The 18,493-nt window shown below is 45.6% G+C and overlaps 4 protein-coding genes and 1 long non-coding RNA gene across 5 annotated transcripts; 2 read left to right on the forward strand and 3 right to left on the reverse strand.

Annotated features, from left to right (window-relative positions):
- Positions 1 to 174: 174 nt before the first annotated feature.
- Positions 175 to 3,906, reverse strand: LOC128310744 (protein Skeletor, isoforms B/C). Its single transcript, XM_053047459.1, has 3 exons — positions 3,199 to 3,906; positions 2,050 to 2,269; positions 175 to 1,966 (listed from the first exon to the last, which is right to left on the reverse strand). Exons 1-3 carry the CDS (start codon positions 3,323 to 3,325, stop codon positions 175 to 177), a joined length of 2,139 nt encoding a protein of 712 aa, XP_052903419.1. The 5' UTR covers positions 3,326 to 3,906.
- A 910-nt stretch (positions 3,907 to 4,816) lies between these two features.
- Positions 4,817 to 8,847, reverse strand: LOC128310081 (protein fem-1 homolog C). Its single transcript, XM_053046627.1, has 3 exons — positions 8,177 to 8,847; positions 6,826 to 8,108; positions 4,817 to 6,763 (listed from the first exon to the last, which is right to left on the reverse strand). The coding sequence occupies exons 1-3, from the start codon at positions 8,685 to 8,687 to the stop codon at positions 6,536 to 6,538; spliced, it is 2,022 nt and encodes a 673-aa protein (XP_052902587.1). The 5' UTR covers positions 8,688 to 8,847; the 3' UTR covers positions 4,817 to 6,535.
- A 448-nt stretch (positions 8,848 to 9,295) lies between these two features.
- On the forward strand, positions 9,296 to 9,661 carry LOC128298841 (uncharacterized). The gene is made up of 3 exons (XR_008287280.1): positions 9,296 to 9,369; positions 9,433 to 9,528; positions 9,605 to 9,661. It is a non-coding gene; the product is annotated as an uncharacterized LOC128298841 (long non-coding RNA).
- Positions 9,662 to 11,617: 1,956 nt separating this feature from the next.
- Positions 11,618 to 12,684, reverse strand: LOC128298311 (luciferin sulfotransferase). Its single transcript, XM_053034061.1, has 2 exons — positions 12,341 to 12,684; positions 11,618 to 12,257 (listed from the first exon to the last, which is right to left on the reverse strand). The coding sequence occupies exons 1-2, from the start codon at positions 12,682 to 12,684 to the stop codon at positions 11,618 to 11,620; spliced, it is 984 nt and encodes a 327-aa protein (XP_052890021.1).
- A 3,056-nt stretch (positions 12,685 to 15,740) lies between these two features.
- LOC128309392 (uncharacterized) lies at positions 15,741 to 18,463 on the forward strand. Its single transcript, XM_053045765.1, has 3 exons — positions 15,741 to 16,732; positions 16,908 to 17,190; positions 17,263 to 18,463. The coding sequence occupies exons 1-3, from the start codon at positions 15,741 to 15,743 to the stop codon at positions 17,584 to 17,586; spliced, it is 1,599 nt and encodes a 532-aa protein (XP_052901725.1). The 3' UTR covers positions 17,587 to 18,463.
- The last annotated feature ends 30 nt before the right edge of the window (positions 18,464 to 18,493 follow it).

Consider the following 18,493-nt stretch of genomic DNA (forward strand, 5'->3'; position numbering starts at 1 on the left):
TCATACATACAAATGTTACATACAATGAGTCACATAGTTGGTCCTGTCGTGGTAGACAATCCGAAGTCCGAAATAATGCTTAATTTTCCGTTCACATCACCGTAATATGTAAATTGGTATAAATGTAGAGTGAAGAAAGTAAACTATTTTTGTTTGAATTTCTGTGTATTTTCTTTATTTCTGTAGCCATGCCCACACGACGAGGCTACTGGTGAGAAGAAGTAATCGAATCGTATGATTAAAGCTGTATGTCGTGCCATGATTACGTGCTGACTGGCTATAACTATCGACAATATGTATCTTCCAGCCCATGTTCGCGTGTGTGAAGCTGTTATAATAGACCACATCTGGCCAGCTGGTGTTGGGCGTTATCTCCAATACAGCCGGTTCGCCGGAATCACAACTCCACTTGAGCGTACGGTTGAACTTTTTGAATGTCGCAAAATTATCATCGAGCCTGCGATCCTGCCCCTCCGGATGACGCGCGAGACAAAGTGGACCGGCCGCAATTGGTTTGGGACGTCCGCGGCGCGTAAACTCCACGCCCGCTAGAACTCGGATTTCGCTCTGCCGTGCGTCGGACAGTCGGTCGAAGCCACCGTGCGGTTCGTCCGTGATCACAAGCGGATGGTAGAACTCCGGTGAGTGAGGATTGTTGCCGCCGCGTACACGGAAGGAGTAGGTGAGACCTCGTCGCAACCACAGCTCCGGCACGAGGAACCCGTTGATGTACCACGCAAGACCGTTCGAAACATGCCCGGTAATGCCCTGGTAGCCTCGCTTACCACCCGCCGGACCCAGGGTGGCCGTGAATGATCGGACCGAGCGATCGAAAATCTGCTGTCGCTCCCAAACATCCTTCAGGTTGGCTTCGCGACTAGTAAAGCTGAAGCAATCGTTAACCGGCTCGGAGGAATTAAAGTGAATCTGCACGTTTCGTTTCGGGTAGACGTCGTGATAGGTGGGCTCATTGTTGGAATCAAGACGACCCATCGCCCACACCACGTACATCGGGCGGTCCAGCAGGAACTCCTTGTCTCCCGAATCGGACGAAATTAGCGTGCGCCGGAAGGTGATCGTGTTGATGTCGTTCTCCCGGCTGAACGTGTGCAGCTGATAGCTGTCCAGCCCACCAACCACATCGTCCCGGCAGACGCCCTTGTTTTGACCGAGCACCTGCACACACGGCGCTAGGGAGGTAATGTTATAGTCCACCGCATACCCACGGTGCCCATCGATGAAGGCGACGACCACGTCCGCTCCAAGCATTTGGCTCCGTTGTTCCGAGCCGGACAGCCCGAACGACATGTATTCATCCTGCTGCACGGTTCCCGCCAGCTGGATAGTGATCTGCGGCCCGAACACTTCCCACGAAACGCGATAATCTTTATGCAGCTGGCGACAGTTCGGCAGTGACTCGGTGTGCGGCGTGACGCGCACCAACGACGGTGGCACATTTAGGTCGTCCAAAATCAGAATCGATCCGTAGTCCAGGCGCGCCCCCACATCGTACACGCTGAACCAATCGATGTCGAAGATTGTCATATCACCCGGAAGCTCCAGCGTGATCGTTTCACGATCGTACACCCGTATGGGATCCAGGTAACCCATCTCGTCCGGCACCTTGCTACCTTTGGACGACGGTGACGGACCAACGCCAACCCAGAAATGTACCTCCGCTTGGGCACCGGCCTTGCCATCGTAGCTGAAGTCGGTGATGCGGATCGTCTTCGAGTCGAGAATGTCGATCGTGTCGCTCGACACCATGGGTCCACCGGCGATGGCGGTCAAACTGCCCGCCTTTTGCGGTACGGGCGGTTCAAAGTCTTCCGGGATGTACACGTCGGCGAAGTTGTTCTGCGAGTTCAGATCATACACGGCCAACCATTTCACCTCCGTAATCTTCTTGTTATCCGGGAGGCGTATCGTGAAATCTTTGTTGAAGTATCGTTCCAGGATGTTTGTCCTGAAATGGAAGAAAAACATGATACATGACCGTGCTTAGAGCAATCAATGTGATGCGCTAACGCCCGCCGGTGCAGCACTTACTTGCCGTACTCGTCCGGCACGATAAATCCTTGAGGTCCGGGGCGATTGCTTGCACCGGACCAGAAGAACGTGTCGACCCCATTGCCGTCGTAGTTGAAACCGGTCAGTAGAAACGTGTACTCGTCCACGGCGTAAACGTCTCCCGATGCTTGATGGTGATAGGAATTAAACTTGCCTATGTATTTCCCCCGATAAGGGCCCTCTTCTGGTTTTTGACTTGCTAGTGTAAGAAAGCGATCATTAAAATGCTCAAGATTAGTTGTTTCAAATATCATGTACAGTGGAGCGCCGAGTCTGATGTAAAGAAATGGTAGACTGAATTACATAAGATATTACATAAATATTACAGTTTCTTTTGTAACAAATTAAACACATACAGACGGTAATTTTGATCATAAAAAGGAGATCTGCCTACTATCCGGCAACCGTCGAGTCTCGATGAACTCGGATAATATGCGCTCCACTGTAGTTACTAAGCAGATATAAGATGAGAGCGTCGATTATCCAATCCAGGATCTGATTAACCGGTGCGGGCGCATTACCCGTGAGCTCAAAACCGACAGCTAGTAGAATTATTTTTAATTTTTTAATACCGTCTACACATTTTGCCCAACAGGGAAACAAAAAAAATGCTCGGCAAAATGTTCCACAATGATAGCATAGAATAGCACTTTTGAAGTAAGAAATATATGAAAGCTTCTTCTAGTGTTGACCGATCATCTTCTAATATTGCGCTGTTATCCGTGGAGGAATCTTTTGTGGAAGAGTCATACAGGCGCAACATGACTAAGAGCGTCTCGGCGAAAAATCATCACAAGGTCCTTCCTTATTGTGCGTGCAAAAGTTTTGTTTTATTATCTTCACGACGGAATTGCGGAAAAAGTTGACTGCACTAACTAGCCTCCGCGGTTCAACTCTCATCTACGAGAGCGCACAGCTCAAGGTTGCACACACTGTGCGTAAAAACATTTCCGCAAAAGTGTACGTTGCAAAAGCAGAACGTTTACGCCTTCGAACGCTGCGCACACTCTCCCTTATGTGTTCGTTACTGCTTGTTTCGCCCTCTTTCACGGTTCGTCGCTTGCCGTTCGCAAGTAGAAGTCTTTCGTTAGGCGCGCCCTGGGGGTCGGGGCTTCATGTTGTACTTACCAGCATTGTCTAAAACCATCGCACACAACAGCAACACCGCGGCCAGAATTCGCATGGTAGACGCCGATCCACGCCACCGGACGGCGGATCCGTACAAAAACCGCATTCCTTTCACACTTCCTGCCATTGGGCAACGCAAGTAACAACACAACCCCTTAAAAGGAGGCAAGCTTTTGTGCTTCGACGCAGTGTGATAAGTTAACGAACCTGCGCGCGCGCGCAGGAATTTAATGCTTCTAGCTGTTTGCTTTCACTGGGGGCCCTCACCCGTGGCCGTCGAACGCAGGTTGTGGAAAGCGCGGTGAGATTTAGATACAGATTCGCACCGTACACTCGTGGGCGAGTTTCTAATCATGCTTTTTTTCAGCTCACCTCACTGATCGCAACACTTGCACTAAGGGCACCCGTACAATCGGACCGTGCGTGCCCTGCGTGAGCTGAAGGGACAGGAACGTGCTTGAACGTGGCTCAGGTGTTCACAGCGCACCCGAATGACGGCACCACCGTACACGTAGCAGCAGGCGTATGAGTTTCTGGTTGCCGCCTTTCACACACTACCAGCAGCGGCGATCGCAGCAATCGTCGACCATCTTAAGACTGACTGACACGACTACCAAACACAATGTGCAGCGGCCGAAAGCGGGCCGCCGCGATACGCACTGGAGGAAGTAAAGCGAGACCCGCCCGTCGTGCACACTGGTTGGCGGTTGGCGGCGATCGGTCGTTGTGTTGTGTGGTCTCCGTTCGCCGTTCGTTAACAGCTGCAGCGGGTCCGCCGTCCGTTCGGTCCGGTTACTTTCGCAAATAAATAGACACACCAACACACGGCAGTGTGCTCACGTTGCGTTGCTACGCGCCACACACACAACTAACCAGCCATTGGTTGCTCGGGATGTGAATCAGAAAGCTGTCATATCCTCTCCACTGTACGTTTACGCACCGAGACCCTGTTGCATACGGGAGATGTGATATTGGTGCACATTTTACGATGAGCGTGTTTTGCGAAATGATTATGAATCATGGTGTGTGCATCATAGAGCAACGTTCCGCCAAACCCATGTCCATGATCTTGCAGAACCATGCAGAGTAACGAATTCAAGGTCATTGATGAAGAATAGTGACAATACTTTTCTATTCACTAACAGAAGCCTCTCTTGCGACGAAGCTATCCGTAAAGAGGAGTAACTTATTTCATGTTACTAACAGTCCAACCAGTCAGTAGTGGTGATGCAGTGGTCAATATATGCTAGTTAAGTATGGCTCTGAACAATGAAAAAACTTTGATATATCTTGATAGGCTTGTCTTAACCGTTCGTTTCTATCACGAAAAAAATCGATAATATTCCGGGACTTTTGGAAAAATCCATTTAACCGTCCAACCGGCTGTTGGACCGTAGGATAATTTGTGTGAAAGGTCAAAAAACATTTGGCCCAAATGTAAATCCGCATACAATCCGCTTCATTCTATTCAGTGAACTTCATGGGGGAACCAAACAACAACCCAAAATCAACGGCTAAAGATACTAAACGAACGAGATTTTTCCGAGGACAGTAAAGTAGAATGTACACATCAACAGGACCAATTTTCGAAATGCAGCAATCGGGAAACACTCGGGATTATTTTAATTTTATTGTAGTTTTCTTTGTTTTATATGCCACTATATCACTCCTATATGTGAGATATTTTTCCGTACTCAAATTCACACATTTATCGGTTACGCATTTGGGGTTTATATGTCTCTCTTTGTATCTAATACTTGCATTTGCTGTTTCGGATTATAATCACAATTATTCGTTAATATAATCGTTCCTAAACACCATTCTAATTGTGGGCTTTGTTTCGCTAACGCCTAGTACACAGATGTATGTGGGCTTTTAGTCGCGCCATGAAAGCAGTATTTTTATTGTAGGTGGTAGTTTTGTGTAACTTTCTTCCGCATGCTTAAACTATAATGTAACTGATGAAGGAATCCTCGTCAAGAAGCCAACTCAGTCTGAAATAACTAAAATTCTTAATAATAAAATAATAAATAAATTCTTATAAAAGAATTTTTGAATTTTGGAGTATACAATTTTTGCGCATCATTGAAAATGAAACTACCGTGTGTATTGTAAATTGTTAAAACATTGTAACGAAACTTTGGATATTTTCGCTTCATACTTCACGGGTACAAAATGTCTTCCTCAAAAAGAAAATGTTAATGATGTTCTCTTGTGAATTGTAATTAAAAACGGTCGAGCAGAATAGCACTGGCCAGATGCAATTTAAACATTTAGCACACATGCTTCAAGTTTTTTAGTTGCTGTGGGGTATAAGTATTAGCTCCGGTACAATCTTGCTATCATAGATTAGTAGCGTAATAAACATTTCATGATTTATTTTTAACACACTTCATAACATAATCGGTGGAAGAAATATAGGTTTGTTGGAGCGACATGCTTTTCTCCTTCAGTAACCAGAGGCCGGATCTTGTACTTCTGTCTTTTATTTGGCTTGGCTAACTTAAGCTTAAATTACTCATAATCATTGAGACACGAAGGCTGAACCATAAGTCGACCTGTGAACCAGAAGTGGGACGTGCATTGGAGACACAATTATTTAACCGGTCCATGTGAACTGAACAGTTATAACTAAAAGTAAATCTCAACTCTAGTAACTTCCACAGTACATGGGTAGCAATCGTTCCAAAAGCTTATCTATAGTTGGTGCTATATACTGTATTACGTTTGGTTATGTATTGCAGTAGTTATAGTAGCCATATCCCACAATTAAGCCTTTGAAACGTATATTTTAGCGTGTAACAGTTTAGTGTGCTCATCTAATACTTGCGCAATTCTAAATATTTCATCTGCAGCACTAGTTCCGGAACTGTTATTAAAGGTTCCTAATTTTTTTGCTTTGCCTTTGTAGTGTATGCAACGTACTAGGTGTCTGTAATAGTTTTGTGAAATTGAACCAGCACTTGCAAATTGTATTTTATTTGGAGTGGTTTTGTTTGCTTTCTATCCACAACTTCATATTCTACCGTTCCCTATGGCTTTGTTGAATGTTTTCAAAAAAGCTTTTTATTGCTAAGAAATTGACGAATAGCTCCTAGACACTTCGCTGCAATAGTAAAACATGGGTTTAATTGTTGCAAACGATTTTTAAATTGAATTCTACCGATAGAGCACTACAAAAATCACAGATTTAGAACATAGCTGAACCCAAACACGAAAGACAAGTGGTTCCGCTCAACCTCGATGTTGAGGCTAACTAATCCTGAAAGGATACTTACGAACAGCTATACCATCACCATAACAACGCATCCTTCCGGTGAGCTCTAAACCATTTCGCTTAGTACGGTTCGTGTCGTTTGACAAATTCTTCAAGCGTTCTCGGTATCTGGTTGCGGTACGGTATGCCAAACCGCACGATCACTGTCGAGCAGAGACACTTGAGTGGAAGATAATTTAACGTCGGAATGTCGTTGATGGGATTGTTGCGTATTAAGTTTAACGGACGATCGTCCTGCCGATTTGGCTCATCCAAATGTGCGCCGTACTCAAGTAACGTATGAATCACCTTTAAATACAAAGCATATATGCATTAGGAATCACGCAGTGCAGTGGTGCCTGGATACTTACATCTCGATCATAGTTGTAAGGCATAGCAGCAACCAGCAGAGGTGTGGAATTGGATTCATTTTTTGCATTCACATCCGCTCCACAGTCGAGCAGCAGCTTAGCCACGTTCAAGCTGGGAAACACGATTCTGAGTGAAGTGGAATCGTCGCTAAAATAGCCACTCTTTATCACGTTCAAACGCGACACGGATAGATGTAGTAAAGTGTCATTGGTAATGGCGCTGCTCACTTTGCTGTGGACAAGCGTGTGCACCGATTTGTAGATTGCGTGACGATCCGCTTCCGTTTTGGCTGTGGCAAGCATTAGATATATCAAGTGCGTAAGGCATTTCATCACGCGATCAAAGTTTTCCTGCTGCTTTCGATGAACTGGCCGGATGGTGATGAGTTGCCGGGCCACCGCTATGTTGGCGGTCAGGATGCTAAAGACGGCGTACACGTCCTCGAACCTCGGTACACTTCCTTCGTATAATTCCACGGGCATCATTTCGTCATACCCATCGATCAGATCCAACATCAAGCGTACGAGAGCCTGTGCCGTCAAGCATGTGTCCGAGTACAAGATGGAATACTTTTGCACCCGTACCTGTAGTGCGAGCAGCCACAGGTCAACGCAACGCTGAAAGCGATGTGCATCGGCATATGATGCTCCCCGGAACATTAATCGAAACAGTGTATCCCTGTGGTCAATGCCGAGAATGCGTTCATAGATGAGCAAACTTTGCACGCGCATGGCGTCCATGTCTGCTGCAATATTGTCAAGTTCAGGGATTGTGGTAAACTCGGAAGCATATCCGTAAGCCGCCCGCGGATCCATAGTGGGTTTCTTAGGTATATATTCGGCTTCCCGCAAGCGAATCTGGTGCGCCAACCGCCAGTGGAGCACTGCACCACGCGTCACGTTCAGATCATCAATCAGTGTTGATCCGAACAGTTCGTGTGCATCAGCCAGACGTTCGGCAGAGTAGTTGATGCGCTTTTTCAAATAATCGAATATGTGGTAGGCTCCCTTGAGGCAGGCAGTCTGAAGCGCATCGTCGCCATAGTGCGATTTGGCGAATGGATCGGCACCGTGCTCCAGCAACAATTGAGCCGTTTCCAAACGGTGCTCCTGAATAGCGTAATGTAGTGCCGTTTTGTTCTGAATGTCACGGGCATTCACGTCCGCTCCTTTGCTGATCAGGTACGTGCACAGCGTTACCGACTGCACGGAGTTAATCAAACACGTACCTCCATTGTAGTTTGGCTTTTTTATGTCCGCTCCGTGTTCCACCAAAAATTGAACTGTAAAAAAGCGGTGCATTTAACCAATGTCGTCTTTCACCAGTGCCGCTGTCCTTCGGATCACTTACCAATATCGATGTGGGTCATGAAGCAGGCACTACGTAACGGCGTTGATCCGGTGTCCGAGAGTGCATTAATGTTGGAACCAAGACGGACGAGACATTTCACCACCGGAAGCTTGCCGGACACGCAGGCACACCAGAGCGGAGTAACGCAGTGGACAGAGCGATCTTCGGGAACTTCGTACATTCCTTTCTGTTCACTGTCTGCTTCGCACACCGTAATCAAATACTCCGTGATGTGCACATTTCCTCGGCGACAGGCAATGAATAGTGGTGAGCAGTCGTCGCTCATCCGTTTCACAACCTCCTTTCGCATTTTTCGCGGCAGTCGCTCCAGGCGGTCGCGTAGCCCTTTGGTGAGGCGCGAATTGTCGGTACAGGATTTGCATTCTTGCAGCAATTCATTCGAAAATTGCTCCAAAGTTCTGTGTTGATACACTTGTTTTGATAAAGCGGATGATGATGCTGACGATGACGATGTTGTTGAATGCGACGGATTCGTCGTAAGTTTTCCCATTAGAGTTATTGCTGATTACTGCGACAAAAGTGGATTTGCAAACACTTTTTCAACAATTGATTATTTAGAAAATTCAAGTTGAGGTGCTACACACAAACTGGTGAAATGTTTGGAAAGGTTACGAAAACATGAACGTGAACAGTTTCTTGGTCAGTTCAATGGTTTCGGCCAGGAGTAAAAATAGATAAACGAAAATTAAAGCTTTAATGGAGTTGGCAGGAACCTTTTCACAATTTAATATTTTTTAGTTGCGGATGTTTGTTGTGACATTTTGCTCGCCAGCCTGACAGGTGGACATACTGATTGTTGCCCAACCACCGTGCACCGTGGTCGAGTTTTATTTTACAAATGTATTTGAAACCCCCTTAGGGCCTGCTCTGGGATTTGTCGTATACGACCAACGACAAATACAAACGTATGGCGTTCTATGGAGGTGCTCTGAGAAATCCCGTAAAACTTGGTAAAACATCTGTCGTCATACAAATCATTTTGTTTTTTCTATAAACCTCGTGAAACTTGTCGTTCGCATAGCTAGCATATGTGCATCTTGGGTGTCAAAAACATCTGACAAGCGTTTTGGGGGGGAGAAATCAAAACAAATCCGTTAAATCGTCAACAACAACAAAAAATCAACAGTTCTGAATATTCATAATTCTGCAACCTTTTTTGGATCGATCGAACGGTACGTATTCTTCATCATAAAAAGTAATGTATTCATAATGTATTTAATCGTTTTTTTTTTCAGAAATGCAACACATGAATGTTGAAAAGTTGATCAGTTTGGTTCAGAAGCGAAAGAAGTTGTGGTGCCCAACGGATCAGTGCTACAGCAAATCAAATGGTAATTAAATTTCAATGTTTCTTTTTAGGTTTTTTTTTATTCGAATTGGTTGTTGGGTCGAATATGTCTCTTTCAGCCTGTCCAGTCCCCTTCTCTACTGCCGCCACTTTTTCTACCGGAATTTAGGTCGACGTTTTCAACCTGGTCGGTTCTGGTGCTGCTAATCTGGTGGTTGTGCTCTTGCTTGTTAGATCCGAAAAAGAGAACCTCTAGGAAAAACATATATCGATCGCACTAAAACAGCGTTTTTTTAACCATAACGATGTAAGTTATTAAAATTGTAAGGTTAGGAATAAATACAACACTGGTAATAATATGTGAGTTTTAATACTGTTATTATGGTATAAGGTATTGAGAAACATACAGTTTTATAAATGTTAGAAAGGATATAATATATAATAAAACATCTTCCTCCGACATCCTCATATAACCATGAAACATTCTCGGCTGCCTCAACAGGTGCTCGAACAGGACGCTGAATTCTTCGCTTTCCGGACGGTGCATCATTATTTTTGCACAACTTTAATGGAAACAAATTGACTCACAAATTGTACGCGTAGGAAGAATCGAACGCGCGCGCTTTTTGTTGTATTTGTATGTATGACGTTCTTCTGCTAGGTTTGACGTCCTTCATGCTTTGACAGTTTGTCGTATACGACAAATCCTAGAGCACCCATAAAACATGTCGTTGTCGTTGGTCGTATACGACAACTCCCCAGAGCAGGCCCTTAATTTGAAAATTTATTCAACTAGTGGAATGCTACAAAAGTACAAAAACACAGATTTATTCGGATGAATCGGAAAATTGTTACTTGGCAACTTAAGCCAATATTGCATGTCTTTTTAAATACCTGTAATTGAATTTTGTACATGCCGGTAACGACCGTTGTTTATTCGTTGCTTCTGGATATTCTTAACCAATTGAGTTACTGTGTATAAAATATGCTATTAAACTCCTAGGAAGTATTGAATAACAATTAAATTCTGGGAAGTAATATCTCGAACCAAGACCCAATGAGGCCGAGGATGCGACCACGCGTTGTGCTCGAGAATGAATTGCTCGATACAATTAGCTTTCAAACTGCAAATTTACCCTAAATATCCTAAATGAGAAAATCGATCATTTATAGAATTTACCACTCTGAGGATCAACCTCTGCACATAGATAATCGGTCGTTGAATCAAGCTAGGAATAAAAAAGATATTAATTGTTCTACTTCACACATTTAGCTAACAGAAGGAATCAGTCTATCCATATCTACTAGAACGAGGCGAACAGCAAATTAATCGAAGAATTTAAGAATTTCCAATATAAGTGGTATTACAGGGAAGAAGTCCTATCAGCTGGCAGCGTTTTATGTAACACATAAGAATGAACTGAGTAACAAAAACCTCTGCTTCAATGGTTCTAAACGTATCTTAAGATCAGTTTATCGGTCGTTTCAAAGTTGTTCGAAGAGAGGAATCTAGATCATACAATTATACCGAACCAAAGAGGATGAATTGTTACCGTTACACTTATTAGTAGTGTACACACGATTCCCGAAGCCTAGCAGGGCATAACTAAACGTGGCCGTAACGGTGTTTACAAGTGATTTGTCCGCATGGAGCATAGACGAGAACCGGTTGTCCATACACTGAGCCCTTGCCCACAAGCCGAATGTTCGATACCCGATAGCTGGCGAGGAAGTGGTTTGGAATGGCCTGTATCGTTAGCCCGATAATCAGCTGACCAGTTTTCTTGCAGCTTTTATTGCAAACAAGTGGTAAGTATATCGAGCGGATATTGTATGAATTTGCATCACGGACAGGAAGAGGATGGGGCATTTATTAGGAACGGAAAGTGGAGGGAGAAAATAGGAAACCTTGTGTGCGGATCGTTCGGAGATTGCATAAGCTGTGTGGCAAACTTTGCGGAATCAACAGATAATTGACGTACGTTGATTACGTTAGACGTTGTACACACTCTTAGAAGCGATCCATCGGTTTGCATTGCAACGGAGTTTTTTTTTACGTGCATCACTTCTTCATAAATATCGTCGTTTCAGATATTTAATTATTCGTAAAATTTGTATTTTTATTTCAAAATTCATTCGTAATCAAACTCCAAACCAGTGCCTTCGAAATGTTCGTCTATCCAGGCGTCAAATCTCGCAGACAATGCAGCATCCATATGGTTTTTCCAGTCACCAATTTCGCCTTTGCGAATGAACTTCACACCGGCATCATTCTGCATGATTGGCGAATCTTTCATAAGCGGTTCTAGATTAACGGCGGGATTCCGTTGCATCCGTTCGAATTGAAGGTGATCGCACATCCTTTGCACCTCGTCATCGGTCAGCTCACGGCCAAAATCGAGAAATTCAGCGCAACGGCGTATCACCACTGGCAAGTTGCGCTTCATATCCTCGTACTTCAGGAAGAGTATGTTGTCCTGATTGCGCCGCTTCCAGAAAGCTAATGCGTGAGCCCACATCGGTCCGATCGGAGCCTGATCTGCTAGGAAGATGTCACAAAGCTCTTCGAATGTACCTTCGGACCGATGGATTAGCTGACAGTAGTAGTAGTAGGAGACGCAAAGGTCCTTCGGATTTCGCACCACGTAGATGATCTTTGGACGCACGCTGTCCATCTCTCGGGGATGTAGCTGCCATGGTAGATGTGATTTAATGAAGCGCCTTCCAACCATCTGTTGGACACATTGTACCGAATCTATTTTCTCGTGTCGGCTAACGAGCGGACCGGAAATGGATAGCATTAAATCAGTGTTCCGAGCATTGCAACTACATTGCGCACTGTAGCCATAACTTACGTCACGGTGTCTTCGACGCTGCGATCGTCCGAAAAGATGGCCGAAAGCTCGAGCAGCGGTGTACGCACTTGCTGCATTTGATTGCGGGCCGCATCATAGTCGAGATTGTTACCGAGCAGCCACACCATCTCTTGTGCCCAGGTTGATCCGGCCCTTGGGAAAGACATCAACCACACATCGTTCGCGCGGATCGGCAATGCACGGATCGAATCGCCAAGATCGGCGAACGATTTGGGCATAACAACTCGACCCGGGCTCACCTCTATAAAGTGATCCCGTCGACCGAAGAAGGCATTCAAACGTTCCCTAAGACCGTCGCCAAGAGGGTTATACTCGAGGTCCATTCTGCCACTGAACTTAACACCGTTTGTATCGACTGAATTCTATGATCGAGCACTGGCACTTATTCTCGTGATCACTTTCACTGTTCATCGACCGGGCTTAACTGAGGCCGGAAATCGGTAGTGCAGGGCCATTTATAAAATGCACTCCAATTGCTGGCCAGTATAAACCCCCCACTCACTCTCATGCGAGCTCTGGACGCAGGACTGGAGTGGCCTTGTTGCATCCAAGTGTTTGGCTACAGTTCCGCGGCCTGCAGTTCCTAGGAAGAAAGTAGCTAGTCTTGCAAGCCATAGTGGACGAGGTTGCCGATGTTGTACCGAGGGATTGTGGGGCAGTCATGTGCCGTGCAGACACTGGTGCATTTCCGTGTTTGTGGCGCAGGGTTGGTGTATGTGAAAGCAGTTGTTTTTGTGCCGGTTAGTTCGGAACCGAAGGAGCGATTACGTTTGGCGTCGTGCACCTTCATCTTTGTATGGAGAGGGATTTTCAATGTAATGCGTTGGTTAGTCGTGTGAAATTCACTGGCGATGCTTCTGTCCCAAACGAGCTGTGCAGATTATAGATTTAGGGATTTTGTTAGCTACGTGCGGATAGTATGATAGATAGAGGGATGCTATTTAGATAGCCGGGAGTGGGACATCCAAAGGAAGCGAAAAGAGCCACTGACATAGTTATATAATGGAATCATAAAATGCATCTGCTAATCGTTGGAGAAAACCACGCATCTATTGATGTAATAAAGTACTTTGCACGTAAGTGATTGCATATTAGTACAAATATAATTATTTAACAATAATTGTTCTTAATAAATAATGTACAACTGGTCTTTAAATGTAGATCGCATACAACAGAGCACATGGCAGATGTTGTTATGATTTAAACAGCTTTTAATGATGAACTAAATATTTATCAAGAAAGTCTTTAAAATTATGTTCAGCTAAAGAAATCCCAATTTATCAAAATAACTACAAAGCAAACTGCTTATAAATTGTGAATAACTCCCAAGGAATCGCGATAAACGTTCTTTCGCTTCTACCAACCTACTTTGTCATATTCCTTAAATTGATTGACCTTTCTCTCATTCCGGGGTGTCGACAATCAGTTGTTTCGTATCTTCCATTTCCCAATATTCTTCCACTCAAAATCGCTGAATGCATTCGACGAGCGTTGAGATAATCTTTTAAATCCTTCCTTCCAACTTGCTGGCTCTTTTGGGTTTTACCTCACGCAATGGTGGCGCAATAGGTTCCTGGTTTATACTGGAATAGCTTTTGACCTACTTTTTGCGGATCGGAATATCGCCGTTGTGTTTCTACTTAGAGCCTTTCAGAAGCGATGCAAAGAGCGGTTTGCATCTTAACCCATACTGCGATCAAAGCGAAGAGGCGGCTGCCGGTCCGGCAAGCGGACAAAACAAACATTCAATGATGCTCCATCGAAAGAACGAACATTCTTTCCAGGCATCTCATGTTTGAGGTTAACGACATTGGTGGAATCCTCTCACTCGTTCGTGTCTTGTATCTTTTTCATTTTTTAATAAATTAACACTCCACAGGTAAAATTGTTTTTTGTAACAATCATCGTTCCCCGCATCGTTTGTTGCCTCATTCCAGCAAAGGAAGTCTTCCACTTGGCCATGGGCTGCCATAGCTAAAGGCCGTTTTTTCGAGTGACCCATTTGCGGATTCTGGTACCACATCGGGAACCTGTTCCACCCATTGCTCTCTCGCACTTACCCTTGCATACGACACATCAACAAACGCCAGCCCCAGATGATCGGTTCTCCTTTCACGCGGTGATCATGAATAATGTAACGCTCTCGGGTCGTTATTCACGTCTACGAGACCTACGGCCTAGCCCGTCTTCCAGGCCGTTCCAATATTTTGGTCGGTGAAAGTTTGGAAGCTTTTGTTTTCGTGGACATTTGCAAAGAACGCAACTTGAGCTGTTGTTGCTCAGTCGTCCGATCAGTTTCGGCGATGGTAGGGTTACCACAAATCGTACGCAGAGCATCTCACAAACTTCAAACCAGCAAGTTTTAAACGCTCCACAGGACTGCAGTACATGCACGATCAAGTACCATGATGCCGAACAGTGCCCTAAATAGGAAGCTAGCGGATCTTGGCTGGTTTGCGCGGTCTGCTGGTCAATTACGTTGCACAGTGGCAGGGCAAGGCACGCAAAATCGCATGATTCTAGGCAACTCCCTGGGCCTGCCCCTGGCTGGAACTGATTGGAATCCTATACCCCGACCGAGGGAATAGGTATAGTACGTCTAATAGCTACCACAGGTCCAAAGGAACAATCCAGCAGAAACAGGCCCGCCTAAGAATTACTGTTATAAAAATATAATTTTCCACCTATCTACCCGCCTTTCCCGTCGCCCGCGTCGAATGGCCTAGCTCACGCACCACATACGGATATCACGCTCTAGGTACGCTTGGCCACTGACTTCTTGAGCCTGTCGCACACACATACAACCTGTTCTAGTGCTTCGCTCCGTTTCGTTTCGATGCCCATCGTGCCACGGTTTTATGGGTATGTTTTTTTGTATGTTATTTCTTTCCGTTCCTTCCATCTTTAAGCTTTTCTTTGCGTCCCATCTTCGCAACACCTTTACCTTTTCTCCTGCACGATCGCAACCTCAACAATTACCACTGCTTTACCGCTTCTGTCCCACATATCCGTCTCGTTTGCTCTCGTACGTGCCGCGATTACCGTCGGGAGAAAGAAGTGGCTTTGCTGCTGCAAGACGGCGGACGATCTTCACGAGGAACGTGGCTATTCTGTGCTCCATTCAGTTAGGTACCAGATTTCGAGTTGAGCGCTTGTCTGCCATACCAAAGACCTCGCGAGTGAAAAAAACATTTGTTGGGTGTCTCAAAGCACATACCATCTGCACAAATAACCAGTGAAATACTGTTGCAACGTAACTCATTTCGCCGTGGTGGTGAATAACAATGTGCTAGAACCTTTGCGTCCAGACAGGAGCGCTGAGCAGTGGAATAAACTTATTACAACAGTACGGTGAAACGTTGCAAAGAAATTGGAAGCAATGTACTTCGAGGGCAAATATCTGTGCTTTGTTTCGTTGGTGATCTTCTCAATCAGCGGCGGTGCGTACACTGCCCAACGTTCGAATGATGCTGTGGCCGACGAAGGTAGCCCGTTCTTGGATATGGCGACCGAGTTTTTGTCCACGTTGGGAAACCAACAGGGCGGAGGAGGCGGTGGTGGCGGAGGCGGTGGAGGTGTTGCCGGGCTCTCCGGGATCGCTTCCATGCTGCTGCCACTGATGGCGAATGCTAACAGTGGTGCTGGTGGGAAGGCCAGTGGAAACGATGGTATGGGAGCGATTCTGTCGGGCATTGGAAGTATGTTGGCCGCCGGTGCGAACGGAGGTGGAGCCGCCGGTGGTGGTGGAAGTGGAGGGTTTGATCCTGCATTGATCGGTAATGTGATTCAAATGTTTGCTGGCGCGGCCGGTGGTAGCGATGGGGCCGATGATACGCCCGATGAGCCCGTTCGTCGTCAGCAGCAGTCTGGCAGTAAGCGCCAGAAGCGGAAAGCCCAAGCCGAACAGGGACAGAATCCGCTCGTCGATACGGTGCTCACGATGGCTTCCAGCTGGCTGGCAAACTACAACAATGCCGACCAAGATCGAGAGCCCTCGAACGCTGGTGGAGCGGACGCGTTGATCAATCTGCTGCCGTTGGCTGTGCAAGCGTTCCAGTCGTTTTCCGGACCGGAAATGGAACGTACCCATGCAAAGCACAAAGACCATTCCTGGGTTTTGCCACCATTCCTAGAGAACATCCACGTCATGTGGGATCAGTTCACGCAGTCCGAGCTGGCAGAAGCACTGTGGATGAAGTTGGGTTTGAATGCCGTCTTCAAAGGATTTGTCGGGCGTGATGGTAAACTGGACTACGACAAACTGTTTCAATCGCTGCAAAACCAATCATTCCGTCGGCGCTGGATCAAGGCGGCCACGATTTATCTGGCGGAGTGGGTGAACTACATCGCCAATCCGGAGGTTTACCAACGGTGAGTAATCACGTGCAGTGACACATGTTTGCCTCCCTTGCCCGAAATACCGTTACGAGATGACGTGGTGTATTCGATACGCTTCAAAAGTAAAGCTGCAGAAAAGTAGGTCAAACAGTGCGCGCACGACTCATTACAATATGCGATTCTTTCCTTTGTTGTGTTTCACTTGCAGATACGTTGCCACCGGACAGATGATGGCCAACGGGTTCCTTCAATCGCAGGGCTATCCGAAACAAACGTTCCTAGATATTAATCGACCGAGCGAAACGATCTCGCATCTGATCGATCACGTTGCGAAGCGCCATCTGGCGGTTAAAATTTCCTCCATTCAGTACGTAAAGCCGGCCGTGAACTACGTCAAGGATCTGCTGAAACTGGGCAAGGCCAAACAGTTCCTGCAGCAGTACAATGTGACGGAGATGACGGATAAGCTGACAGACACGCTAAATCTTGAGGTGAGCATATCCCAAACAGCAATGCTGAAGTGACCCACATTGAATAGCCGCTTTTGTTCTGTCCCAAAACAGGTTATTGAACCGGTGCTAAAGATCCATCGTGCTTACCGTCAGGCGATCGTAACACCTCACTGCGATAAGTACATCCTGTGCGAGATCAACTCACACGATCCAAACGAAAAGCTAGGTCTCGGTGGGTTCAAGCATGGCGTTACTAGGTTCGGTAGTATGGCAGCCGCGTGGTTCATCGCGCAGGAAACGCACACCCCCTTCTGGACGTTGTTTGCCATTATTAACGATCCGCACCATTGCGATGTAAAACATCCGGTCGATTGTTTAGAGTATCATGAAAGTGAAAACCGTGTCACTACCGAGTATCCGCACAGTGAGCTTTAGAGGCGAGGTGCAATCCGAATAGTAGCACGGGGGAGTACATTATCGGGAAACGAGTGTTACGTGAAAGGAACTTGCGCTCGTTTTCGTTGTTAGTTTCAATTTGTCGGTTTCATTAACGCTGATTTTCCGAGGCATGTGTAAATTGCTACGGTGACGCGTTTTTGAAGATGGCAGAATGAATATCCAGAAAAAAACACGAACAAACACGTGATTGTTGACTTAAAACTACACAAAAAACTAGTGATCTTAGTCGATTATAGTAATGCGCCAAAACGTTAGTTACAGTCGTATCGCCGACAGGGTTTAAAATGTACATTCGAACTTACACCTCCATGCGCATGGATGAAAGGTAGCGAAAGATTGAACGAACGGTTAGAATTAGGATGATGAATGGTAGGTTAGTATGCTTTTAAGTAAGCAAGAGGAAAATATTATATTTTAACGTTCATGCATTGCAATTGTTGCCTCACCACATAGACTTTCCGTACCGGGTGCATGTAACCGGGTAATAACTGCTCCTAAAACGATCTTGAAGTGATTAGAAACGATCTTTAATGTAGCAGCTGGCAGGTGGATTTAATTATGCGTAAACCTGAACTGTGCAACTGATTTTTAAGGGATTAATTTGCCCCGAAGATCGGCATTTACGAAGCTCTGATAGTGTGGAAAACAGATAGATTTTAAGCTAGTGGTAATTATCAGACTAAAATGCGCTTATGTTCAAGCGCCTTTTAGCATATTATGTGGGTGGTTTAAGAATGCACGAATGTGTGGAAAGATTTTTCGCACTACGATTGAATGCTTCACGCATGAGTAGAGGGTTCGAATGTAGATTACAAACAAATACTGGCATAGTTACACTGCTGAGCGACTGAAAAAACCCTATGGCGCAGAGGATGATTAATAT

Source organism: Anopheles moucheti, chromosome 2 (assembly GCF_943734755.1).
Source record: "Anopheles moucheti chromosome 2, idAnoMoucSN_F20_07, whole genome shotgun sequence".
Lineage (NCBI taxonomy): Eukaryota > Metazoa > Arthropoda > Insecta > Diptera > Culicidae > Anopheles > Anopheles moucheti.

Coding starts and splice junctions, on each gene's coding strand:
- LOC128310744 (XM_053047459.1), bottom strand. CDS start 3,325: ATGGCAGGAAGTGTGAAAGGAATGCGGTTTTTGTACGGATCCGCCGTC. Junction 2,270..3,198: donor GATGGTTTTAGACAATGCTG/GTAAGTACAACA, acceptor TTCTTACACTAG/CAAGTCAAAAACCAGAAGAG. Junction 1,967..2,049: donor GTGCCGGACGAGTACGGCAA/GTAAGTGCTGCA, acceptor CTTCCATTTCAG/GACAAACATCCTGGAACGAT.
- LOC128310081 (XM_053046627.1), bottom strand. CDS start 8,687: ATGGGAAAACTTACGACGAATCCGTCGCATTCAACAACATCGTCATCG. Junction 8,109..8,176: donor CATGACCCACATCGATATTG/GTAAGTGATCCG, acceptor GCTTTTTTACAG/TTCAATTTTTGGTGGAACAC. Junction 6,764..6,825: donor CTTACAACTATGATCGAGAT/GTAAGTATCCAG, acceptor TTGTATTTAAAG/GTGATTCATACGTTACTTGA.
- LOC128298311 (XM_053034061.1), bottom strand. CDS start 12,684: ATGGACCTCGAGTATAACCCTCTTGGCGACGGTCTTAGGGAACGTTTG. Junction 12,258..12,340: donor AGCGTCGAAGACACCGTGAC/GTAAGTTATGGC, acceptor TCCGCTCGTTAG/CCGACACGAGAAAATAGATT.
- LOC128309392 (XM_053045765.1), top strand. CDS start 15,741: ATGTACTTCGAGGGCAAATATCTGTGCTTTGTTTCGTTGGTGATCTTC. Junction 16,733..16,907: donor AATCCGGAGGTTTACCAACG/GTGAGTAATCAC, acceptor TTTCACTTGCAG/ATACGTTGCCACCGGACAGA. Junction 17,191..17,262: donor CAGACACGCTAAATCTTGAG/GTGAGCATATCC, acceptor GTCCCAAAACAG/GTTATTGAACCGGTGCTAAA.